General features: G+C 51.7%; 1 protein-coding gene across 6 annotated transcripts in view; it reads left to right on the top strand.

The window, feature by feature from the left end:
* The window catches only part of birc6 (baculoviral IAP repeat containing 6), a 77,411-nt gene that overhangs the window by 33,316 nt on the left and 24,036 nt on the right, over window positions 1-20,059 (top strand). For 4 of the 6 annotated variants that reach the window (XM_023803617.2, XM_023803634.2, XM_023803628.2 and 1 more), the window contains 34 exons: window positions 67-286; window positions 385-530; window positions 640-777; window positions 892-1,019; window positions 1,105-1,236; window positions 1,362-1,577; window positions 1,705-1,888; window positions 1,994-2,152; window positions 2,500-2,633; window positions 2,862-3,015; window positions 3,094-3,210; window positions 3,287-3,441; window positions 3,895-4,021; window positions 4,641-4,751; window positions 4,856-4,989; window positions 5,262-5,389; window positions 5,549-6,117; window positions 6,310-6,485; window positions 6,580-6,676; window positions 6,840-7,034; window positions 7,201-7,401; window positions 7,701-7,980; window positions 8,239-8,495; window positions 8,864-8,972; window positions 9,148-9,369; window positions 9,463-10,261; window positions 10,444-10,587; window positions 12,523-12,652; window positions 13,519-13,650; window positions 14,796-14,957; window positions 15,067-15,240; window positions 17,914-18,110; window positions 18,188-18,488; window positions 18,630-18,847. In XM_023803617.2, the coding sequence (XP_023659385.1) occupies window positions 67-286; window positions 385-530; window positions 640-777; window positions 892-1,019; window positions 1,105-1,236; window positions 1,362-1,577; window positions 1,705-1,888; window positions 1,994-2,152; window positions 2,500-2,633; window positions 2,862-3,015; window positions 3,094-3,210; window positions 3,287-3,441; window positions 3,895-4,021; window positions 4,641-4,751; window positions 4,856-4,989; window positions 5,262-5,389; window positions 5,549-6,117; window positions 6,310-6,485; window positions 6,580-6,676; window positions 6,840-7,034; window positions 7,201-7,401; window positions 7,701-7,980; window positions 8,239-8,495; window positions 8,864-8,972; window positions 9,148-9,369; window positions 9,463-10,261; window positions 10,444-10,587; window positions 12,523-12,652; window positions 13,519-13,650; window positions 14,796-14,957; window positions 15,067-15,240; window positions 17,914-18,110; window positions 18,188-18,488; window positions 18,630-18,847 (6,746 nt within the window). Of the gene's footprint in view, window positions 1-66; window positions 287-384; window positions 531-639; window positions 778-891; window positions 1,020-1,104; window positions 1,237-1,361; window positions 1,578-1,704; window positions 1,889-1,993; window positions 2,153-2,499; window positions 2,634-2,861; window positions 3,016-3,090; window positions 3,211-3,286; window positions 3,442-3,894; window positions 4,022-4,640; window positions 4,752-4,855; window positions 4,990-5,261; window positions 5,390-5,548; window positions 6,118-6,288; window positions 6,486-6,579; window positions 6,677-6,839; window positions 7,035-7,200; window positions 7,402-7,700; window positions 7,981-8,238; window positions 8,496-8,863; window positions 8,973-9,147; window positions 9,370-9,462; window positions 10,262-10,443; window positions 10,588-12,522; window positions 12,653-13,518; window positions 13,651-14,795; window positions 14,958-15,066; window positions 15,241-17,913; window positions 18,111-18,187; window positions 18,489-18,629; window positions 18,848-20,059 lie in introns of all 6 variants that reach the window. The other 2 variants (XM_023803608.2, XM_023803598.2) reach the window with 2 other exon arrangements.

Below are 20,059 nucleotides of genomic sequence, written 5' to 3'. Positions count from 1 at the left end.
CATTCATCTGCTTCTTTTAGGTGTGTATGTCCCAGACAGGCTGTTTAATGATACCCCATCCCCCAGGCCACTCAGTGCCCCTGGTGCTGCGTGGCACGTTTCACGCCCAGGCCTGCGAGGAGCTCTTCAAGCACCTGTGCATCAGCGGCACACCCAAGATCCGACTGCATGCGGGGCTGCTGCTGGTGCAATTATGCGGCACCGAGCGCTGGTGGGGCCAATTCCTCTCCAACGTGCTACAGGAGCTATACAACTCCGAGCAGCTGCTCATCTTCCCCCAGGACAGGTGTGTGGAGCACTGGGCCTGAGACAGACGCTTTTGTCCAAAGTGGTGTATTAGTGCAGATCAGATGTCAACTCACCGCCTGCTGTGTCCCCTCTTAGGGTCTTCATGCTCCTTTCTTGCATTGGGCAAAGATCTCTGAGCAACAGTGGGGTGCTGGAGGGTCTCCTCAACCTCCTGGACAACCTGCTGTCCCCCCTCCAGCAGCCGGCCACAGCGGCACTATCATCTCAGCGCAGAACAGAAGGTGGGGCTTCAGAATGGCCCACCGCAATGCCCTGGCCCTTGCCATTGGCTGGCCCTACCTCCACATGGCTCTTCAGCCAATCAGCGGTCATGTCTTGTGTGTGCGGCAGGTGTGCTAGACATCCCCATGATCAGCTGGGTGGTGATGTTGGTGTCGCGACTGCTGGACTACGTGGCCAGCGTTGAAGATGAGGCCACTGCCACTAAGAAGCACCTGGGTGGGAAGGATCGCGAGCGTGTTTTCATTGGTGTGTTCTCCCTGGTTTTCACTGGCCTGTGTTCTTGCCCTTGCATGTGATTGGACCATGCTGGGCGTGATGTGAAGCTGCAGCCCTATGACACATTTATTTCCATCACTAAAGGGAATCAGTGGAGCTTCATCAACAACAGCCTTCAGTCGCAGAGCTTGCATCGGTCCAGCAAAGGCAACAGCAGCTTGGATCGACTGTACTCCAGGAAGATCCGCAAGCAGCTGGTCCACCACAAACAGGTAGGTCCACAGTGTTAGCGCTGTGTGCCTTGTGAGCCACTGTGTGTGCTTTGCCCACTATTCACGAGCACCATCTTCACCACAGCAGCTGAATCTCCTGAAGGCCAAGCAGAAGGCTTTGGTGGAGCAGATCGAGAAGGAGAAAATCCAGAGCAACAAGGGCTCTTCATATAAACTACTAGTGGAGCAGGCCAAGTTGAAGCAAGCCACATCTAAGGTCAGTGCCCACCCACTCCCATGAGCTCCCTTGAATGTTTCTGCCCCCTAGTGGGTATGAGTGTGACGTGATGTGAGATGTTCTCTCTTGCACTCTGGATGACCTTTACCCTCCCCCACTTGCAGCACTTTAAAGACCTGATCCGTCTGCGGCGTACGGCAGAGTGGCCACGCTCCACACTGGACACCGAGGCGTCATCGACAAAGGAACCTGCGGAGGTGGAGCCGCTACCCTTCACATTGGCCCACGAGCGCTGCATCTCCGTCGTACAGAAGCTGGCCCTCTTCCTGCTCTCCATGGACTTCACGTGCCATGCTGACCTGCTGCTATTCGTCTGCAAGGTCTGCGCCCTGCCTGACATTCTGTGTACTAAGCAAATTTAAGAGCTATGGCTTCAGGGGAGTACCTTTCCACACAAGGTGAAGATGGAATCATTTCTTGACTTTTCACCTGTCTGTCCCTGTGCAGGTGCTGGCCAGGATAGCCAATGCCAGCCGTCCCACAATCCACTTGTGTGAGGTTGTCAGTGAACAGCAGCTGGAAAGGATCCTGCTGCTACTCGTTGGAACAGACTTTAACCGTGGAGACATCTCCTGGGGCGGGGCCTGGGCCCAGTATTCACTCACCTGCATGGTGCAGGACATCCTGGCAGGTGCAGCATACCGTTGGGTGGGGGCAGGACCGTACCGCTCGTGTTAACCATACTGTGAGGCACTGGCCATCACCATGGTAACTGGGCTGTCATGCCTTCACACAGGTGAGCTGTTGTCCCCGGCCACGCTGGAGGGGATGGACGAGGGGGCGGCAGTTGAGGAGGCTGGGGTGGCCGTGGACTCAGATGAGACCCTACCACAGCCCACCCCTGTTCCTCTCGGGGAGACCCTTGATGAGGCCCTGGCCCCCGATATCATCGCAGGTACATTGGCGACCCCCTCTGTTTTCCGAAGTGCGTCGGTAGGCCTTACTGTGTCACTGTGTCCTTTGCACAGACCCTGTATGCTCTTGTGTATGTTCGGTTATACCCTGGGCTATGTGAGTGACGTGATCGGCTGCTTCTCTCCAATCACTGTTGCCTTCCCTGCCCATCAGTACATCCATGTTTGCGCAGGGCAGCGTTTTGCCGCCTCATAGCCCTTTTGTCCTCACCTCTGTTCTGTCTCGTGTGTTTATGGTTCACATCAGCAGACCATGTCAGCAGACACTCTCAGGGGCCTATTAATGGTACTTGCTTGGCAACATCAAAGCTGTTTTCATTATCCAAAGGTGCAGCACCTCTGGCCTCTTTGGAAAAAGATAAAGACATAGACTTTGACTTGCTACAAGACCTCATGGATGTTGATATTGATCCTTTAGATGTTGATTTGGAAAAAGATCCCCTCGCTGCCAAAGTCTTCAAGGTACAGTATGTCCGCCTTTCTCAGTGTGTCTCCCTATTTCTGCATGCTAGCCGCCCTGCCTGGTCGAAACATGACTCTCGTATTCTGTAAAGCGCGACAGTGTCTCAAGCCTGTAGGCTTTGGATTAGTGTGTCAAACAGAACAGTCACATTAGAATGATTGGGCAAGTTGTCCCCACAACAACGACGTGGACTCCTGAAGTGACATCTCTTTCCTCCCCCCCACAAGCCCATAAGCAGCACCTGGTATGACTACTGGGGTGCTGACTATGGCACATACAGCTACAATCCCTATGTTGGAGGCATGGGTGTGCCCGTGTCCAAATCCCCAGCTGGCCCCGAGAAGCCCGGCTCGCAGAGTCTGTCCATCTCCGTTTCACAAGGTAAGGTCATTCACATGCTTACCATGCCTTGGGGAGAGCCGCACCTCTTTTTGACTCCGCCGCTTTGGTCCCCAGCAGCACTGGACGCACGGTTGGAGGTGGGACTGGAGCAGCAGGCAGAGCTGATGCTGAAGATGATGGCCACACTGGAAGCGGACTCCATCCTGCAGGCGCTCACCGCCTCCTCCCCTGCCGGTGCGTGACATGGCCGTGCTCACACATGCATACATCCACATGATGCGGGTTACATGTCTGTCTCACTCCCCCACAGTGACCCAGGCCTCCAGCGGAACGGACGATGCACTTCTGCGAGGCCTGCAGCCCTCCTCGCAGGGAGGTGGGCTCATGGTGCAGGTCTCCTCCATCCCCATGCTAAGTGCCTGCTTCAACAAGCTCTTCTCCATGTTGCAGGTGCACCACGTGCAGGTAGGTTCCAGCCCAGCCTCACTCTGAAGCCCTGAACAACCCCTTACTGTAACAGGTGCTTAGTGTGGTCACAGTCATTTCTCTGGTATGAAGTGCTATGGCTGCCAGGGATTCCTCACTCCCCCCTGCGATGCCCATTCTGAGCTGCTCTGACTCCTTATCACGTGATTCCCACACTGAGCTGCTCTGACTCCTTATCCTGTGATAACCGGTCGGAGCATCTCTGACTCCCAGCCCGTGAATCCCCTTCTGAGCTACTCTGACTCCTTGTCCCGCATTTCCCACTCTGAGAGGCTCTGACTGCATTGCCTGTGATCACCACTTGGAGTGGCTCTAACTCCTTAGGCCGTGATCCCCTCCCCCCGGACACAGGTGGCTCTGACTCCCTTCCTGTGATCCCATTTCTGAGCGACTTCCAGCCCATGAGTTCTGCTCTTGTGTTTCTCCCTGCAGTTGGAGTCTTTGCTGCAGCTCTGGCTGACCCTCAGCCTCAACTCCTCCTCGGGTGGCAGTGAGGAGAGCACGTCTGACGTCTTTTTGTTTAACTCCAGCCGAGTTCCCACCATCCCTCTGAATCAAGGTCAGCTTTACCTCCTCATATCCTCTGGTCTCATCAGTGGCCTCTCTTGCGTTGTGGCTCTCCAGTGCAGCTGATGTAAAGGTTAACGTATGTTAACCTGAATATTGAGTAGCCATCTGTTCTCAGACCAGCCTGTCTGGCACGGCTTACACTCACAGGGTGAAGGGGGAGATAGGATTTACCATCAGGATGGTAAATTTTACCTTAAAGCCTTAATGCATTAGCCTATCACTCCTGCCTCAGCCTGAGCTGTATATTGGAGCTGGTGGTACCAGCTGGGTCCAGAAAGGGTGATTGTCCTGGAGGCTTTAATGGTGTCCTGCTTGGGGCTGTGGGTGGATCTCTAAGGTCAGCCAGTCTGTAAGACCAAGGACCAGTAGCAGCTGTGACAGCTTGTGGCATTTTGATGTTCTCTTGTCTATCTGGAGGAGCTTGCACTCTCCTGCCTGAATGGAGGTTTTCTCTTGTACTCTCAGCATGTTCTCTCTTGTGATTAATCTGCCATGGACTCACAGAGCTGTAGCTGCTGAGGGTCGGTCCTCCTACCTCTGCCCCATGCTGGCTTCTCTTCTGAACTCTTCCTCGGTTTCTCACCCGGCTGTCTGTTGTTCCTCTGCAGCCTCCATCAGCAGCTTCCTCACAGTCCTGGCCTGGTACCTCAACATCTCCCTACGGACCTGGTGCCTGGTTCTCCACAGCCTCACTCTCATGACCAACATGCAGCCCAGCCGTGAGTGCTGCCCCCCCCCCCCAGTATTCTGGTTTTCCCATCCCACACACTCTGGCTTCCCAGCAGCAGCATTGCATGTGAACCTATACATGTGTGTTTTTCAGCCTCATCCATTGGCATCCTAGGGACCCATGAGAGCACAGCCCAGCAGATGGTGTCGGACCCAGCCCTGGTCCACGTTCTTGTGCGCTTCCTTTCTGGCACCGGCCCCTACAGCACCAGCCAGCACAGCTCCCAGGTTTGCTTCACTTCCTTCTCATGATGCCTTTGGGGGGCGGAGACTTGCACTAGTCCCGCCCACTGACGGAAGCAACTTTACTTTCTTGTGAAATGTTTGTTGATTTTGAGGAAACCATAAAGCATTCAACTGTTTAGTATGCCATACACACTCCAGCCAGCATGATAGATCAGCGGGCTAATCTCTTAATGGGGGGCACAATGAGTCTTGGTTTTGCGAGCAGGCTGTGTTGGAGGCGGGACGCATGTGATGTCATTGTTTGGTGACGACAGGTTGGTCCCACGGCCACGCAGGCTATGCAGGAGTTCCTCACCAGGCTGCAGGTGCACCTGTCCTCCACCTGCCCCCAGATGTTCAGCGAATTCCTGCTCAAACTCATACACATTCTGTCCACTGACAGGTAGGTCAGGTCACCTAATGGATCTTACATCTGAATAATTTTGGGTATAGAGCCAAATGCAGACAGTCTGGATATAGGTGGATTATTAACTTGATTGTATGTGATAAGACCCCATGTCCTAAAGCATGGTCTATGCCATGTTCCCTTTTGCTCCATTAGAGGGCCTTTCCAGTCGGGCCAGGGGCCATTGGATGCACAGGTGAAGTTGCTAGAGTTCACCCTGGAGCAGAACTTCGAGGTGGTGTCGGTGAGCACCATCTCGGCCGTCATCGAGTCCATCACCTTCTTGGTGCACCACTACATCACCTGCTCTGACAAGGTGGTGTCACGCAGTGGCTCGGACAGCTCGGTGGGGGCCCGTGCCTGCTTTGGCGGCCTCTTTGCCAACATCATTCGCCCAGGAGATGCCAAGGCTGCATGCGGTGAGACCACCCGAGACCAGCTCATGTTCGACCTGCTCAGGTTGGTCAATGCCCTGGTGCAGCTGCCACTGTCTGGAGACCGTGAGTTCAGCGGCCGCATGCTGCCCTCCAGCAGCAGTGCCTGCGACAGCGTCTCTGACGAGGAGAAGGTCTGTGGTAGCAAGGAGGCCTCCAGCGCGGGTTCCAATTCCCCCCAGGGCCCCGCAGCAGGCGTGGCCGACCTGGTGCTGGCCAATCAGCAAGTCATGAGCCAGATTCTGTCTGCTTTGGGCCAGTGCAACAGCAGTGCCATGGCCATGATCATAGGTAGGTCAAACAGTCAGCGCAGTATGTCCATCATACCACTAGTGGTCCTTTGTAGATCTGTGATTTTTTTTTTTTCTTTTTTAATGGAAATGACCACGACAATTCCTATTTGGCTGAGTGTGGCATGAAAGTGAGATTTTGTTGCCTTTTTTTGTTGCTCTCTCTTTGAAGCCCATGATGCTTTGCTTCCAGGAGCCAGCGGCCTCCACCTTACCAAGCATGAGAACTTCCATGGCGGCCTGGATGCTATCTCTGTTGGGGACGGCCTCTTCACCATCTTGACCACGCTGAGCAAGAAGGCCACTTCCGTGCAGGTCATGTTGCAGCCCATCCTTACGTATATGGCCTGCGGCTATATGGGCAGACAGGTGGGGGTGACTCGGAGCCAGGCCTTGCATGTTGGGATCTCCTCAGTGCTTTATACCTCTGGAGTAACCTTTCTGTGTGTTGCCTGTCCCCCAGGGATCCCTGTCTACCTGCCAGCTTTCTGAGCCCCTGCTCTGGTTCATCCTGAGGGTGCTGGATACCAGCGAAGCCCTCAAGGCTTTTCACGACATGGGTACATCCCGTTTTGCCTACTGGCAGTCCCCAGGGCTGCTTCTCAGCTGTTTTGGGAGATTAGGGAACTCGGGACGCTTTATTGCCGCCTTGATCTTCCTTTTCCTGGTGAGCAGAGTGCTTCCCTGTTCTCACTTGGTTTGTGTGTGTTTCGGCACCCCCAGGTGGTGTACAACTGATCTGCAACAACATGGTGACAAGCACACGGGCCATTGTGAACACAGCACGGAGCATGGTGTCCACCATAATGAAATTCCTGGACTCTGGGCCAGGGAAGGCAGCAGACGGCAGCCTGAAGGCCCGGGTGCTGGCTTCAGAGCCTGATAACGCGGAGGGACTGCACAACTTTGCTCCTCTCGGTGTGTGATCATTGAGTGTCCGGGACAGGGCTCCTGCTGTACCACAACGATGTACCATAACAAACCGTACCAGTCAACAGGACTCACTGTGATTCAGTATGGAGCTCCAGAAATGGATAGATTCTCACCTTTGTACCTATTTATACATCACTAATGTCCTCCCCAGGCACCATCACCTCGAGCAGTCCCACGGCCCAACCGGCGGAGGTGCTGCTCCAGGCCACACCACCGCACCGCCGTGCCCGCTCCGCCGCCTGGTCATATATCTTCCTGCCTGAAGAGGCCTGGTGTGACCTGACGGTGCACCTGCCAGCAGCCGTGCTCCTAAAGGAGGTCCACATACAGCCCCACCTGGCCTCACTTGCCAGTGAGTGTCCATCACGCAGCGCCTCCTGCCTACAGACCTGAGTCGCTGTCGTCATGCTCCACATGCTCTGGTTTATTAGCAACCACCCCAGAGAGGGCGATTGTTGAGAATGGATTTGTTAATGTCTTACATTGTCCTTTGGGGCTCATTGGCCAGATACGGTCCAGGATCAGTGCCAGAATAAGATGAGCCTCATCTAACTTGAGTCTGTGGTCTGTACTGTTCAAGTAATTTTTGCTCCTCTCAGACACCTGCACATTTAAGCTCATGATGTCTCCCTCTGCCCCCTCGCATCCCAGCCTGCCCCTCCTCTGTCTCCGTGGAGATCAGCGCTGATGGAGTCAACATGCTGCCGCTGTCGGCTCCTGTGGTGACCAGCGGCCTCACCTATATTAAGATTCAGCTGGTGCGGGCAGAAGTAGCGTCGGCTGTGTGCCTGCGCCTGCACCGGCCTCGGGATGCTAGCACGCTTGGCCTCTCACAGATCAAGCTCCTGGGTCTCACCGCCTTTGGCAACACCTCCTCTGCCACCGTCAACAACCCCTTCCTGCCCTCCGAGGACCAGGTGTCCAAGACCAGGTGGAGTGCCTGTCATTAATCAGACAATTGATGCTTCTGCACTGGGTCAATCCTCACTTTTCGGGGGGGGGGGGGCTCCAGCATGTGGCTGAATGTTTAATCTCACTTATTTAAAAAAGAAAAAAAAAAAAAAATGTTTATTCTGGATGGTGTGCAGCCGCTGTAGCTGTGTAGTTGTGAGTAAAGTGAAGCTACTGACTAGGATGACTCCTGGAAAAGCATGCTGTTTAATTGGTCGGTGTCTCATGTCCCCTTCAGCATTGGTTGGCTGCGACTGCTGCATCACTGCCTGACACATGTCAGCGACCTGGAGGCCACCATGGCTGGTGCCGCCGCGCCTACCGCCAACCTGTTGCAGACATGCGCTGCGCTGTTGATGTCCCCATACTGTGGCATGCACTCGCCCAACATTGAAGCTGTGCTAGTCAAGATCGGCCTGCAGTCCACCCGCATTGGCCTCAAGCTCATCGACATCCTTCTGCGCAACTGTGCTGCCTCTGGGACCGACCCCGCCAGTGCGTGTCCTAACGGGGGTGGGGGGAAGAGTTTTTGCTTTAGTGCTCAGCAGCAGCTGGGGGTTTAGTACTCTTGTGCTGTCGGGGTTTAGTACTCTTGTGCCATTGGAGATTGGGTTTAGTAGTCAAAAGCTGTTTAGTGTTCTTTTCCTGTTTAGTACTATGGCATCATCTGGATTTACTACTCTGTGATATCAGGGTTTAGTGCTCTGAAGCAGCCTTCTGGGTTTAGTATTGTTACACCGTTTAACATACTCAAGCACCATCTAGCATTACTACTCTTCGTTGTCACGGTTTAGTTCTCTGATTCAGCCAAGGTTTTAGTGCTCATGCACTGTCCACTCTCTAACACTCTCCTCACCACACAGATCTGAACAGCCCTCTGCTGTTTGGGAGGCTCAATGGCCTCTCGTCTGACTCCACCATAGACATCCTCTACCAGCTCGGTACAACCCAGGATCCCGGGACAAAAGACAGGTATCGTGTGGTAGCTAGGAAATGGCTAGGAGTGAGTGCATTCATAGCCCATTTACCGGAGTTCATTATTCTTTTAAATTATCTGAGCTGTTTGGTCTTTCAGACAGACTCTGGGTTCTCTTTGGGCTTGAGCCTGCTGTTGAGTATAACCTGGTTGACTCTGTCCTCTCCCCAGGATCCAGGCCCTCCTTCAGTGGGTACAGGATTCGTCTCGCGTGGCGGCACTGAAACGGAGTGGTCAAATGGGCTATGGTGGCCCTGGTGGCCCCGCCCGAGAGTACGGTCTGCTGATGCCATCGCCCTCACACCTGCACTGCGTGGCGGCTGTGCTGTGGCACAGCTACGAGCTCCCTGTGGACTATGACCTGCCTGCGCTGCTCAGCCGGCAGCTCTTCCAGTGAGTTGGGCCGGACCAGGTCCAGGAGGGACCTCACTGCAGATCGGGTTGTGTTCCTGTACAGTATTGAACCCTGCTCTCATCATCCTCTAGGTTACTGTACAACTGGTCCATGCTGCTGCCCTGTAACATGGTCCTGAAGAAGGCAGTGGACAGCCTGCTCTGCTCCATGTGCCACATCCACCCCAACTACTTCTCCCTCCTCATGGCCTGGATGGGCATCGTGGCCCCGCCCTCTGAGCAGTCACCGGCCCAGCACCGCCACTCCATGACTGACGATGGCAAGAAACAACATGACCTGAGTGCAGCAGCCCAGACAGACGACTCCAAGCATGCCCGGGCTCCTGTCGTCCTCTCGGAGTGCCAGCTGGCCACATTGGCAGCCGCCTCCCAGTCATCGGGTGCCATAGAGCAGCTGCTGGCCTCTGGTCTGCCGTTGCTACTGGTGCGCAGCCTGGCTGCCTTCTGCTATAGCCTGTTGTCTGGCTCCGAGGCTCCACACCTTGACCCCTCTGAGCCAGCTGACCGCCCGCGACGGGCCCAGCCCCCCTTCTCTGGACGCCTGCCCCTGACCGCCGACCTGGTTGCCCCTGTATTGCGGTTCCTGACTGAGGTGGGGAGCAGCCATGCCATGAAGGACTGGCTGGGCAGCCCAGAAGTGAATCCACTGTGGACAGCCCTGCTATTCTTGCTCTGCCACTCGAGTGCCACCGGCAGCACGCAGGGGCCACAGGGACAGACTCCAGCCTCCGGCTCCCGCTACACCCTTGGTACATCTGGCCGGGGTGGTGGGCTTACCACCCAGCAGAGGACTGCCATCGAGAATGCCACCGTAGCTTTTTTCCTGCAGTGTATCTCCTGCCATCCCAACAACCAGCGACTCATGGCCCAGGTGGGGGTGCTGTGTACTGGGGTGGGGGTGGGGGGGAGTGACATGTAACATGTGACACCCGTCTGCTGTGTTTCACAATACCAAATAACTTAATGCTGGGTACCCCAAATCTGAATTTTTAGAGCCGGTCAGTGCCGCTCGCTGCTGTAGTTTAGCTAACATGCCCCCTGCTTGCATTTCAGGTACTGTGTGAGCTCTTCCAGTCAGCCCCCCAGCGCGGCAGCGTCCCCATCTCTGGGAACATCTCGGGCTTCATCCGCCGTCTCTTCCTGCAGCTCATGCTGGAGGACGAGAAGGTCACAGTCTTCTTGCAGTCTCCTTGTCCGGTGGGTTCTGCTGCCTATGGGTCTGCTTTCTGTGTTCCTGTAGATAGCGGCTTGGCCGGTAGAGGGCAGCTATGTAGTAGAGATGCGTGAAAGTAGACCGGAATACAGAGTAGTGCTGTGTGTGACCTTCATCAGAATAATGAATATTAATGCTGGACATAGATGATTAAAGTAGCAGGTGGATGTGGTTTAGCCCAAAAGGATATTTAATCGTGTAGAACTCAGCATTTTAAACTCTCATGGCCTTGTCCATTATGTCTGATATCACTTCATAAATCCGTACCTACAGTTGCTTGAGGAATCGTAATTGTTGGAGGCGACGTGGATTCTGGCCATAATTTACTCGCGGTTGGCTTGAGATGTGCTACCTGATTTACCAAGTGTTTGGGGCCTGGCTCTGTGGCATTAATCACCCACACAGATGGGCTGATTAATGGGTGGACTGTGAAATGTCATGTTTACACTTTAGATTGTGGGGGCCCAGATTATGAATGGATGCACGGTAGGCGCAGCAGGGCAGCTGACCCACATGGGTTTCAGTTTTGCAGTGACTGTTCTATGATTTGAGCTGCTAGACTAGCTATTGGGTTTTTTCCGGTTGACCTATTACGTCACAGAAGTAAAAAACGAGTTCAATACAGTTAAATTCCCCACTTCGTGTTGTGATGTCATTCGGCGCCAGAATCAATTTTTACTCCAAAAATACAGTAAAATCGCCCTTTAGTTGAACGATGAATTGGACAGCTTTACAAGGCTGTACATTTTGTATGTGCGGTACATTTAAAAAAATTTTTGGAATGAACGAGATGCCTGCTATTCCTTGACTATGGTGTTATCCGAAGGCAATCAACACCACTTTATGGTGCTGAAGTTCACCAACAATGTGATCTCTGCTGTACTCCATGCTTCTTCTGCATACCGTTTATTTTTGTTACTTCCGGGTCAAAGGCCAGGGGGGACACTGTGGAGCATGCACAGAGCGCCTAGGCCAGTTTGAGTCCGATTGAATGTATACATGCAGGAGAAAATCGACTCCCAGTCACATCATCTGGGTTTCTTTGTTCGAGTTTGAGAAATTCAATTTAGTACAATTTCATGTTTACATGTACTTTAAAAGTCCAGTTTTTGTTGGCTCAACACAATAATTCGGTTTTCTTAGTGTTTATTAGTAAACGTACTCGGTGACATAAGTTTTTCCAATTTATTTATCCATCTTAATGTTGTAGCTACACTATTTAGTCATCTTCACATACGCAATGATGATTAGATTTCTGAGATCAAAATGAACTGGCACCAGTGCTTACTATGTATTTTCAGTGTTTCTGTAAGTGTTCCAAACTGTGTTGCAGTGTGTACAAACTGAACATTACTCTGACATATTTACAATATACATTTAATTGCCAAAACAAATTTACAGGTATGCCCTGTTTAACGTCCATTCGACCAACGTCCATTCGCATTAACGGCCGTAACACCTCGTTTTACAGAACATACTGCAGACGTTTAACAAGGGATGCTTATTTACTAGGGGGTAAGTTCATGAAATTGGAACAAATGTGTGATCATACCCTAGTCAGTGAAAGTGTATCCCCCTGCCCTTAGTCTCCAAAGGGTTAAAGCTGCCAGGTTTGGGAATGAAAGCTTGCTGCCTCCCCTAGAACAGGAAGCAGGATCCCAGCATGCATTTGATGCCCAAATCCGCTGTTATCCTCTCCCAGGTATCACCTGTGAGTTGGGGGGCCCTCTGTCCTTATACTGGTAGTCAGGGAACTTCGTTTTTGTTCTTTGCGGCGGACATGTTTGGGCTGAATCTGGTTGACACAGTAACTTTTAATCTGGATGAAGCTTGATGAAGCATCATTTGAGAAGGGAGTGGGACATGTGCAATCAGCTCTTTGCTAATGTCTCTGTCTCCTGTCGCCCTCCCTCCTCCAGCTGTATAAGGGCCGCATCAATGCCACCAGTCACGTGATCCAGCACCCCATGTATGGAGCTGGCCACAAATTCCGTACACTGCACCTGCCCATCTCCACCACCCTGGCGGAGGTCCTGGACCGTGTCTCAGGTGCGTGTCCCCGGATCAGAGCCAATTTCAGCACTTGGGGATCGGCAAGCTGACGGTAATATCTCCATCCAGCCTGATGGGGAGTGATGTCAGTATGACCTCCAGCTCTCTGCTCACATTTATTCCTGTCTGCCTGGTATCCTCTCTTAGAAGGGAGGGTCACTGCAAGCCACTGACCCCCCGACAGCCTTGAGTAAGGCTAGTGGTGCTCAAGCTGGTGGGATGTCCTTGTGAAATCCACCAGACCCGGCTGATCCTTTGCTCCTGTCTAATTATTTACCTGATCCCTCAACCAAGCGCTGCTGTTTTATTTTCCTGAAATAGTCTGTAGCCAAATGTATGCCCCTCCCCCACCTTGGTGATTTAAGGGGGCTGTGGCAGGCAGGTTGTCCAGAACGTGCAGCAACACTCCGGATCTAGCTTGCGTTATCCGGCTGCCAAGGTGGCAGCGGACTCGCATCATCGTGATGAATGTCCATTTCAGGGAGACCTTGAGGAAGGAAGCTCCGCCCCTGTCTTACCAGGCTGTCTGGCTGGTCTGGTTGTGGGGAGGACACTCTGAGGGAGGTTCTGGGAAGCAGCTGCTACTTGGCTCTTACCATGCATCTGCCAATCAACCTGGGTTAATTTTCCAGCCTCCTGCTCCCACTGTTCTGTAAACCCTCACCCAAAGATCACTTTTAATATGGCTCTGAGATGGAAAAAATGTCTGTCGCTGCAGGATGGGGGGGTTGAGAGTCCCCCTTTATGTGCATTTGTGCTAGTGAGCAAGCGAGTGAATGAGTGACCAACCCACCGAATGACCCAACCACCTACCCTGGGCTCTTGATTCCTATTTCACTGATCCCTGCCGCCGGTTTTTGCAGATACCCCCAGCATCACAGCCAAGCTGATTAACGAGCAAAAGGAAGACAAGGAGAAGAAGAACCACGAAGAGAAGGAGAAGATGAAGGCTGACAATGGCTTTCAGGACAATTACAGTGTAGTGGTGGCCTCAGGTACGTGGTGTCCCCTGTCCCCTTCTTCAGTGATGGCTCTTTGTAACCCTCATCATAAGAACATAAGAAATTTACAAACGAGAGGAGGCCATTCAGCCCATCAAGCTCATTTGGGGAGAACTTAACTAATAGCTCAGAGATGTTAAAATCTTATCTAGCTCAGGGTTTTAGCTTCCGCTACACTAGCAGGAAGACTATTCCATACTCTACACGCTGTGTAAAGAAGTGCTTCCTCAAATTTGTTTTAAAATGTTCTCCCGCTAATTTCCACTTATGGCCACGAGTTCTAGTATTTAAACTAATATTGAAATAGCCATGTGGCTGAACAGCATCCAGACCTGTTAAAATCTAATATACCTGGATCATGTCCCCCCTTAGTCTCCTTTGCTCGAGGCTAAACAGATTCAGCTCAGCTAACCTCTCCTCATAAGACATTCCTCTAAGACCAGGAATCATTCTCGTCACCCTCCGTTGCACCTTTTCTAAGTCCTTGTCCTTGTCCTTCTTAAGGCATGGTGACCAAACCTGCACAATATTCTAGGTGGGGTCTTACCAAGGAATTATATAAATGTAGCATCACCTCCCTTGACTTAAACTCCACACATCTAGAAATATAACCCAACATTCTATTGGCCTTTTTTATTGCTTCCCCACACTGGCGAGAGTGGGACATAGAAGCATCAACATACACACCGAGATCTTTCTCGTAATCAGCTACCTTTATTTCGGTGGAACCCATAAAATACCTGTACTGTATATTTCTTCTCCCTGCATGGATTACCTTACATTTATTTATGTTAAATTTCATCTGCCAAGTATCAGCTCAGTCGCTAATTAAATCCACATCCCGTTGTAGCCTCTCTGCTGCTAGATCAGTATCTGCTACACCGCCCACCTTGGTGTCGTCTGCAAATTTAACCGGATTACTCTATGTATTGGTGTCAATATCATTAATGTAAATGATCAATATCATGCCTCCTCCAGCCTTCCAAATGCCATGGCTATTAAAAGCATCACAGTGGAGGAGAGAGATGTGGATGAGGGGTTGTGTGGGGCCACTTTGTGGCAGGTTGGGTCTAAGCGGCCTCAGTCTTTGTGGTTCGCTGGTTGGCTAATGTTAGATGGGCTTCTGTACCTTTCCACAGGCTTGAAGTCCCAGTCCAAGAGAGCGGTGTCTACCCCACCCCGCCCCCCTTCACGACGGGGCCGTGTGATGACTGACAAGCTGAGTTCCTCCTCTGGCATGGACTCCTCCTCCAAGACCATCAGTGTGCCTGTCTTTCACCTGTACCACAAACTGCTGCAGGGTACGTCAGGTGGAGCCTTGAAGCTAAACGATGCTTTGACCTTGCCCACTTTTCTTCACGCTTCTGAAACATTGGCTACAACTTGTGCCTCCCTCGTAACCCCGCACAGGTCAGCCACTGCCTCCTGAGATGACCTTGGCTCAGCTGCTCACCCTCCTATATGATCGTAAGCTGCCCCAGGGCTACCGCTCCATCGACCTGACGGTCAAGCTGGGATCGAAGGTCATCTCTGACCCCAGCCTGTCAAAGACAGACTCCTTCAAACGGCTGCGCACAGAGAAAGGTAATTTCTTCTGGCCATCTAAGGCCTTGTGAGGTCAGTATGGGTGGCGCAGGTCGACCTTCCCACTGAAAGAGGCGGTGATGGCCTTTTCTGGAAAGCCATTGATTTGTCTGGTTTAACAGCCGACTCATCGCCGCCAGGTTACTCCAGAAGTCTCCTCATGTGCTCTGGGTCTGTCGTGACATGAAACCTAAACTAAGTTCAGTCATTAAATTCAGCTGGAACTGAGCCAGTTTTTTGAGGCTTTTACATTTTTATTGGTCAGGCAGAGTCATGTCTGACCCATGATCATTTATAAGGCCGGTTCTGCCTTACACCACAAAGCACCTATTACTGCACGGTGGGCTCCCTCTGTGGCGAGCCGGCCCAGTTCATAGCTCCCCCGTGATGTGGCTAGCAGACCTCATCTCCAGAGTGTCGATAACTGACTCCAGCATCACAGCACCGACATGGCATCCAGGCCATCGGTGTGAGTGGCTCACCCAGGAAACTCGCCAGCTTCTGGCTTTGGTCCTGCAATGTCGAGCCGCTACCCAGACACATCTACATAAACTCCTCCAATGGCAGTGGCATTCAAAAAAACATATTTATTTTGGAATCCATCCATCCATTACCTGCCACTTATCTGGGGTTGGGTCGTGGGGGCAGCAGTCTAAGCAGCGATGCCCAGACCTCCCTCTCTTCAGCCACCGCCTCCAGCTCCACTAGGGGAAATACCATGGCATTCCTAGGTCAGCCAAGAGAGAGAATCTCTCCAGCATGTCCTGGGTCTACTCCGAGGCCACCTCCCACTTGGACATGCCTGAAACACCTCTACAGGGAGGCGTCCAGGAGGCATTCTAGTTAGATGCCTGAACCACCTCAACTGGCACCTATTGATGAAGAGGAGCAGCAGGTGTATTTTGAGCCCCTCCCAAATGTCTGAGCTTCTCATCCTATCTCTAAGGCTGAGCCCAGATACCCTGCAGAGGAAACTCATTGTTTCTGATCTGATTCTTTTTGGCACTACCCAATGCTCATGACCATAGGTAAGGATAGGAATGTAAATCAACTGGTAAATCAAAAGCTTTGCCTTCCAGGTCAGCTCTCTCTTTACCACAACAGAATGGTACAGTATTAAACCGAACCCCTTCACCCCTTGGCTTCGCCTAAAAAGCCCATAAAAGTTATGAACAGAATCGTTGACAAAGAGCAGCCCTGGTGATGTCCAACACCCACTGAGAACAACTGATGTACTACCTCCAATGCAAACCAAACTCTCGCTTCGTCTATACAGGGACCTGATGGCCCACAGTAACAGACCCTATACTCCTGAAGCACCCCCCACAGGATCCCCGGAGGGACATGATCAAAACACATGTAGACTGATTGGGCAAAATCTCATGAACCCTCCAGTGTTCCTGTGAGGGGTGAGAGCTGGTCCAGTGATCCACAACCAGGACGGAATCCACATTGTTCCTCGTGTGATCCCTCCTCTCCAGTACCCCAGCACACACCTACCCAGGAAAGCTGAGTGTGATCCTGCTGAAATTGGAACACATCCTCTGGTCCACTTTTTTAAAGATTGGGACCACCACATCAGTCTGCCAATCCAAAGGCACTGTCCCCAATGTCCAACGTCCTTATTGTCCTTCATCATAAGCGTCTGTGTGAATCACAATCTGGCCGCTCACCTAGGAACAATTTGCCTTGAGAGACCCTACCAGGGGTAATCGCCCCTGACAAATCATCGGATCATAGAGACACGCAGACCTCTAAGGTGGCGATTCATGGAATGGTTTCGTATACTGAGGAATGTGGTATCTTCCTCAGTGTAGAGGAAGTTAAGGCTATTAGCTCTCTGTGAATTACCCAGCAATCCCTCCCTGGGAGCCACTCTCCTGTGTTCTTTTCAGAAAAACACCTAGCAAGTAGTGTTTGCCATCCATTCAGTACCCCCCACCGCTGTCCCCAGTCTGTCCTTGGACCAGGGGCACAAGCTGAAGACCCTAAAAGCCTTTTATGCTGTCCTACAAATGGATAGAGCTTTTTATAGCACTACCCCCCCCCCCCCCCAGATGCGTGCATGTATTACCTTGAAAGCTTTTTTCTTCTTTATATATTCATCTCACATTGAAAGCAGAGACGGACTGTTTTTGGACTAGTTTTTGTCCCATGATTAAGCGACTAAAACCACCAGTAAATGCGCTTCGATTTGCTGACTTCCCCACTGGCCTCCTTGCCACAGCCCCTAGCCATGTTTGGGCGGTTGGGTTGGGTTGGGTTGGGTCGACTCTTTTATTGTTGGCTCCCTGCCTGCCTGAGGTTTTCTTTGTCAGAACTTGGCTTTTCGATTTGCATTTGATCTCAGCACAGCAATAGTGAATCATCATTTAGCTTGCCCCCTCCTCATCGGTTTGGAGGACTCGGTGATGATCTTGAAGATGAACTGTCGCTTGGCTCTGACTGGATGCCCTCACAGAACAGCCACGTGATGTGGAACCTGGATCCTTGACTGATCAGGCTACATTTTTAGTCCATTGTCATTACGTGTAGGAGTGATTTTAATTTGGTTTCTTTGTCTTAAACTTTGAATTTTGAGTTTATAAACTCAAAACTTGTGGAGGTGTCTGTAACCTCCACAAGTGACTGGTCTGGTGGCCCCTCCCTCTAGTGACTACCTCCCACCCACAGAACATGGCGACATGCTGAGCCCCTGTGCCCCGGATGAGCCCATGGGCCCAGGTGAAGAATGCCTGGAGGCGCCCATGGATGACTCTCTGCTGGACAGTAGCCCCATCCAGTCGCCCCTGCAGGTGTTTGCTGGGATGGGTGGCCTGGCCCTGATTGCCGAAAGGCTGCCAATGCTCTACCCCGATGTCATCCAGCAGGCAAGTGGACCGGGGCTCCGGGGTGCCTGCTATGCCTCTTAGCCAAGCGCCACATTGACTCCCTTCATTCTCCTCAGGTGAGTGCCCCTGTGGTGCCTTCAGCCCCCCAGGAGAAGCCCAAGGACAGTGACCAGTTCGAGTGGGTGACCATTGAGCAGTCGGGCGAGCTGGTGTATGAGGCCCCTGAGAGCATTGCCACTGAGCCTCCGCCTGTCAAGTCGTCAGTGCAGCCCATGTCACCCATCCCCGCCCACTCTCTAGCTGCCTTTGGCCTCTTCCTTCGGTTGCCTGGTTATGCCGAAGTGCTCTTGCGGGAACGCAAGCATGCCCAGTGTCTCCTTCGGTTGGTGCTCGGAGTCACAGACGACGGCGAGGGCAGTGAGTTAGCCAGCCACCGGCCTGTCTCTGTAACCACCCCCCCATGAGACACTTCCCTTAGCATGATGTCAGCACCACATGGGATGCGAGCAGACTTTAGGTTTTTTCAACCCACCAAATTCTCTGTCTCCCTCTCGACAGGTCACATCCTGCAGTCGCCATCGGCCAACGTGCTGCCCACACTCCCCTTCCACGTGCTGCGTGCCCTCTTCAGCTCCACACCACTCACCACAGATGACGGCGTTCTGCTGCGCCGCATGGCGCTTGAGATCGGAGCCATCCACCTTATCCTGGCCTGCCTGTCCGCCCTCAGCCACCACGCGCCCAGAGTGCCAAGCGCCGGCACCAACCAGGCTGAGGTCAGGCTCGCCTCTGCAGGCCCAACTGTGTGTGTGTCTCTGTCTGTCTGTCTATGTGTGTGTTCTGTTGAGTCAACCGATCAATTGGCCAGAAAAAAATATCGCACTTTTGAGACTATATGGCTGATATAGTGATGCATGCGGGTGATGCGAATGATTGAGGCGCAGCTACGCATCCCATTCATTTCATCAGTGTTGTAGTGTGGTTTATCAGCATCTACAGTAGTAAACCTGCACGACAACCAAAGGTAAGAATTCTAAATTTGCCTACATCAGTTTTATGGAGTAAGATTGCTGTCAAAAATTACTCGTAAAAACGTACGTCACAAGTGTAAATTACGCTTGCGCCTCTGAAAATTACGCTTGCTTCTGAAATTTACGCTTGCGCTTCTGAAAATTACGAGTGGATTCTCAAGCCTGAACAACCTGAACAAGCGTAAATTTCAGGATCAAGCGTAATTTTCAGTTGCGCAAGCGTAAATTTCAGAAGCAAGCGTAATTTTCAGAGGTGCAAGCGTAAATTTCAGAGGTGCAAGCGTAAATTTCAGAGGTGCAAGCGTAATTTTCAGAGGCGCAAGCGTAAATTTCAGAAGCAAGCGTAATTTTCAGAGGCGCAAGCGTTATTTACGCTTGTGAAACGTACATTTGACGTACATTTTTACGAGTTATTTTTGACAGCGATCTTACTCCATACAGTTTCACTTGATGAATAACATCACCACAAAGCCGAAGTTTTGAAATATTGTTTGTTACTTTAGTCAGAAATTGAGTCAGCAGAGACAGCATCTGTTTTTGATTTCTATTATTTTAAAATGCTTTATGTTTAAAATGTGTAGAGTTTAATTATTGTTGTGTATGTTATTGATGTTAAATAAGTATTTGTTACTCATGGAGTTGTTACTCATTTATTTTTCAACTTCAAAAATCGGTTTTATATTGGTCATCTCCAGCATCCCCCCTGCCTCCCCCCCCCCCCCCCAAAAAAAAAGAAGAAAAATCAGCTTCAGCCACTGGGAAAACCCATATCAGTCAACCTTGAGTGTCTGTGTGTATTTATCTGTATGTATGGCTGGGCGATTTTCCGATATTTGATCATGAATGATTCAAATGTTTCCATGATTCCATGACCCGCCTTTACGGAGAGATCGTTCCTACCATGCTAAAGTGCACATTCTATCACTTGCAGTTCTATGGCTCATACATGCATTTAAA

This window comes from Paramormyrops kingsleyae, chromosome 3 (genome assembly GCF_048594095.1).
Source record: "Paramormyrops kingsleyae isolate MSU_618 chromosome 3, PKINGS_0.4, whole genome shotgun sequence".
NCBI classification, from domain to species: Eukaryota; Metazoa; Chordata; class Actinopteri; order Osteoglossiformes; family Mormyridae; genus Paramormyrops; species Paramormyrops kingsleyae.
Note: the sequence above shows the minus strand (reverse complement) of the source record. Positions and strands in the feature narration are given on the sequence as shown.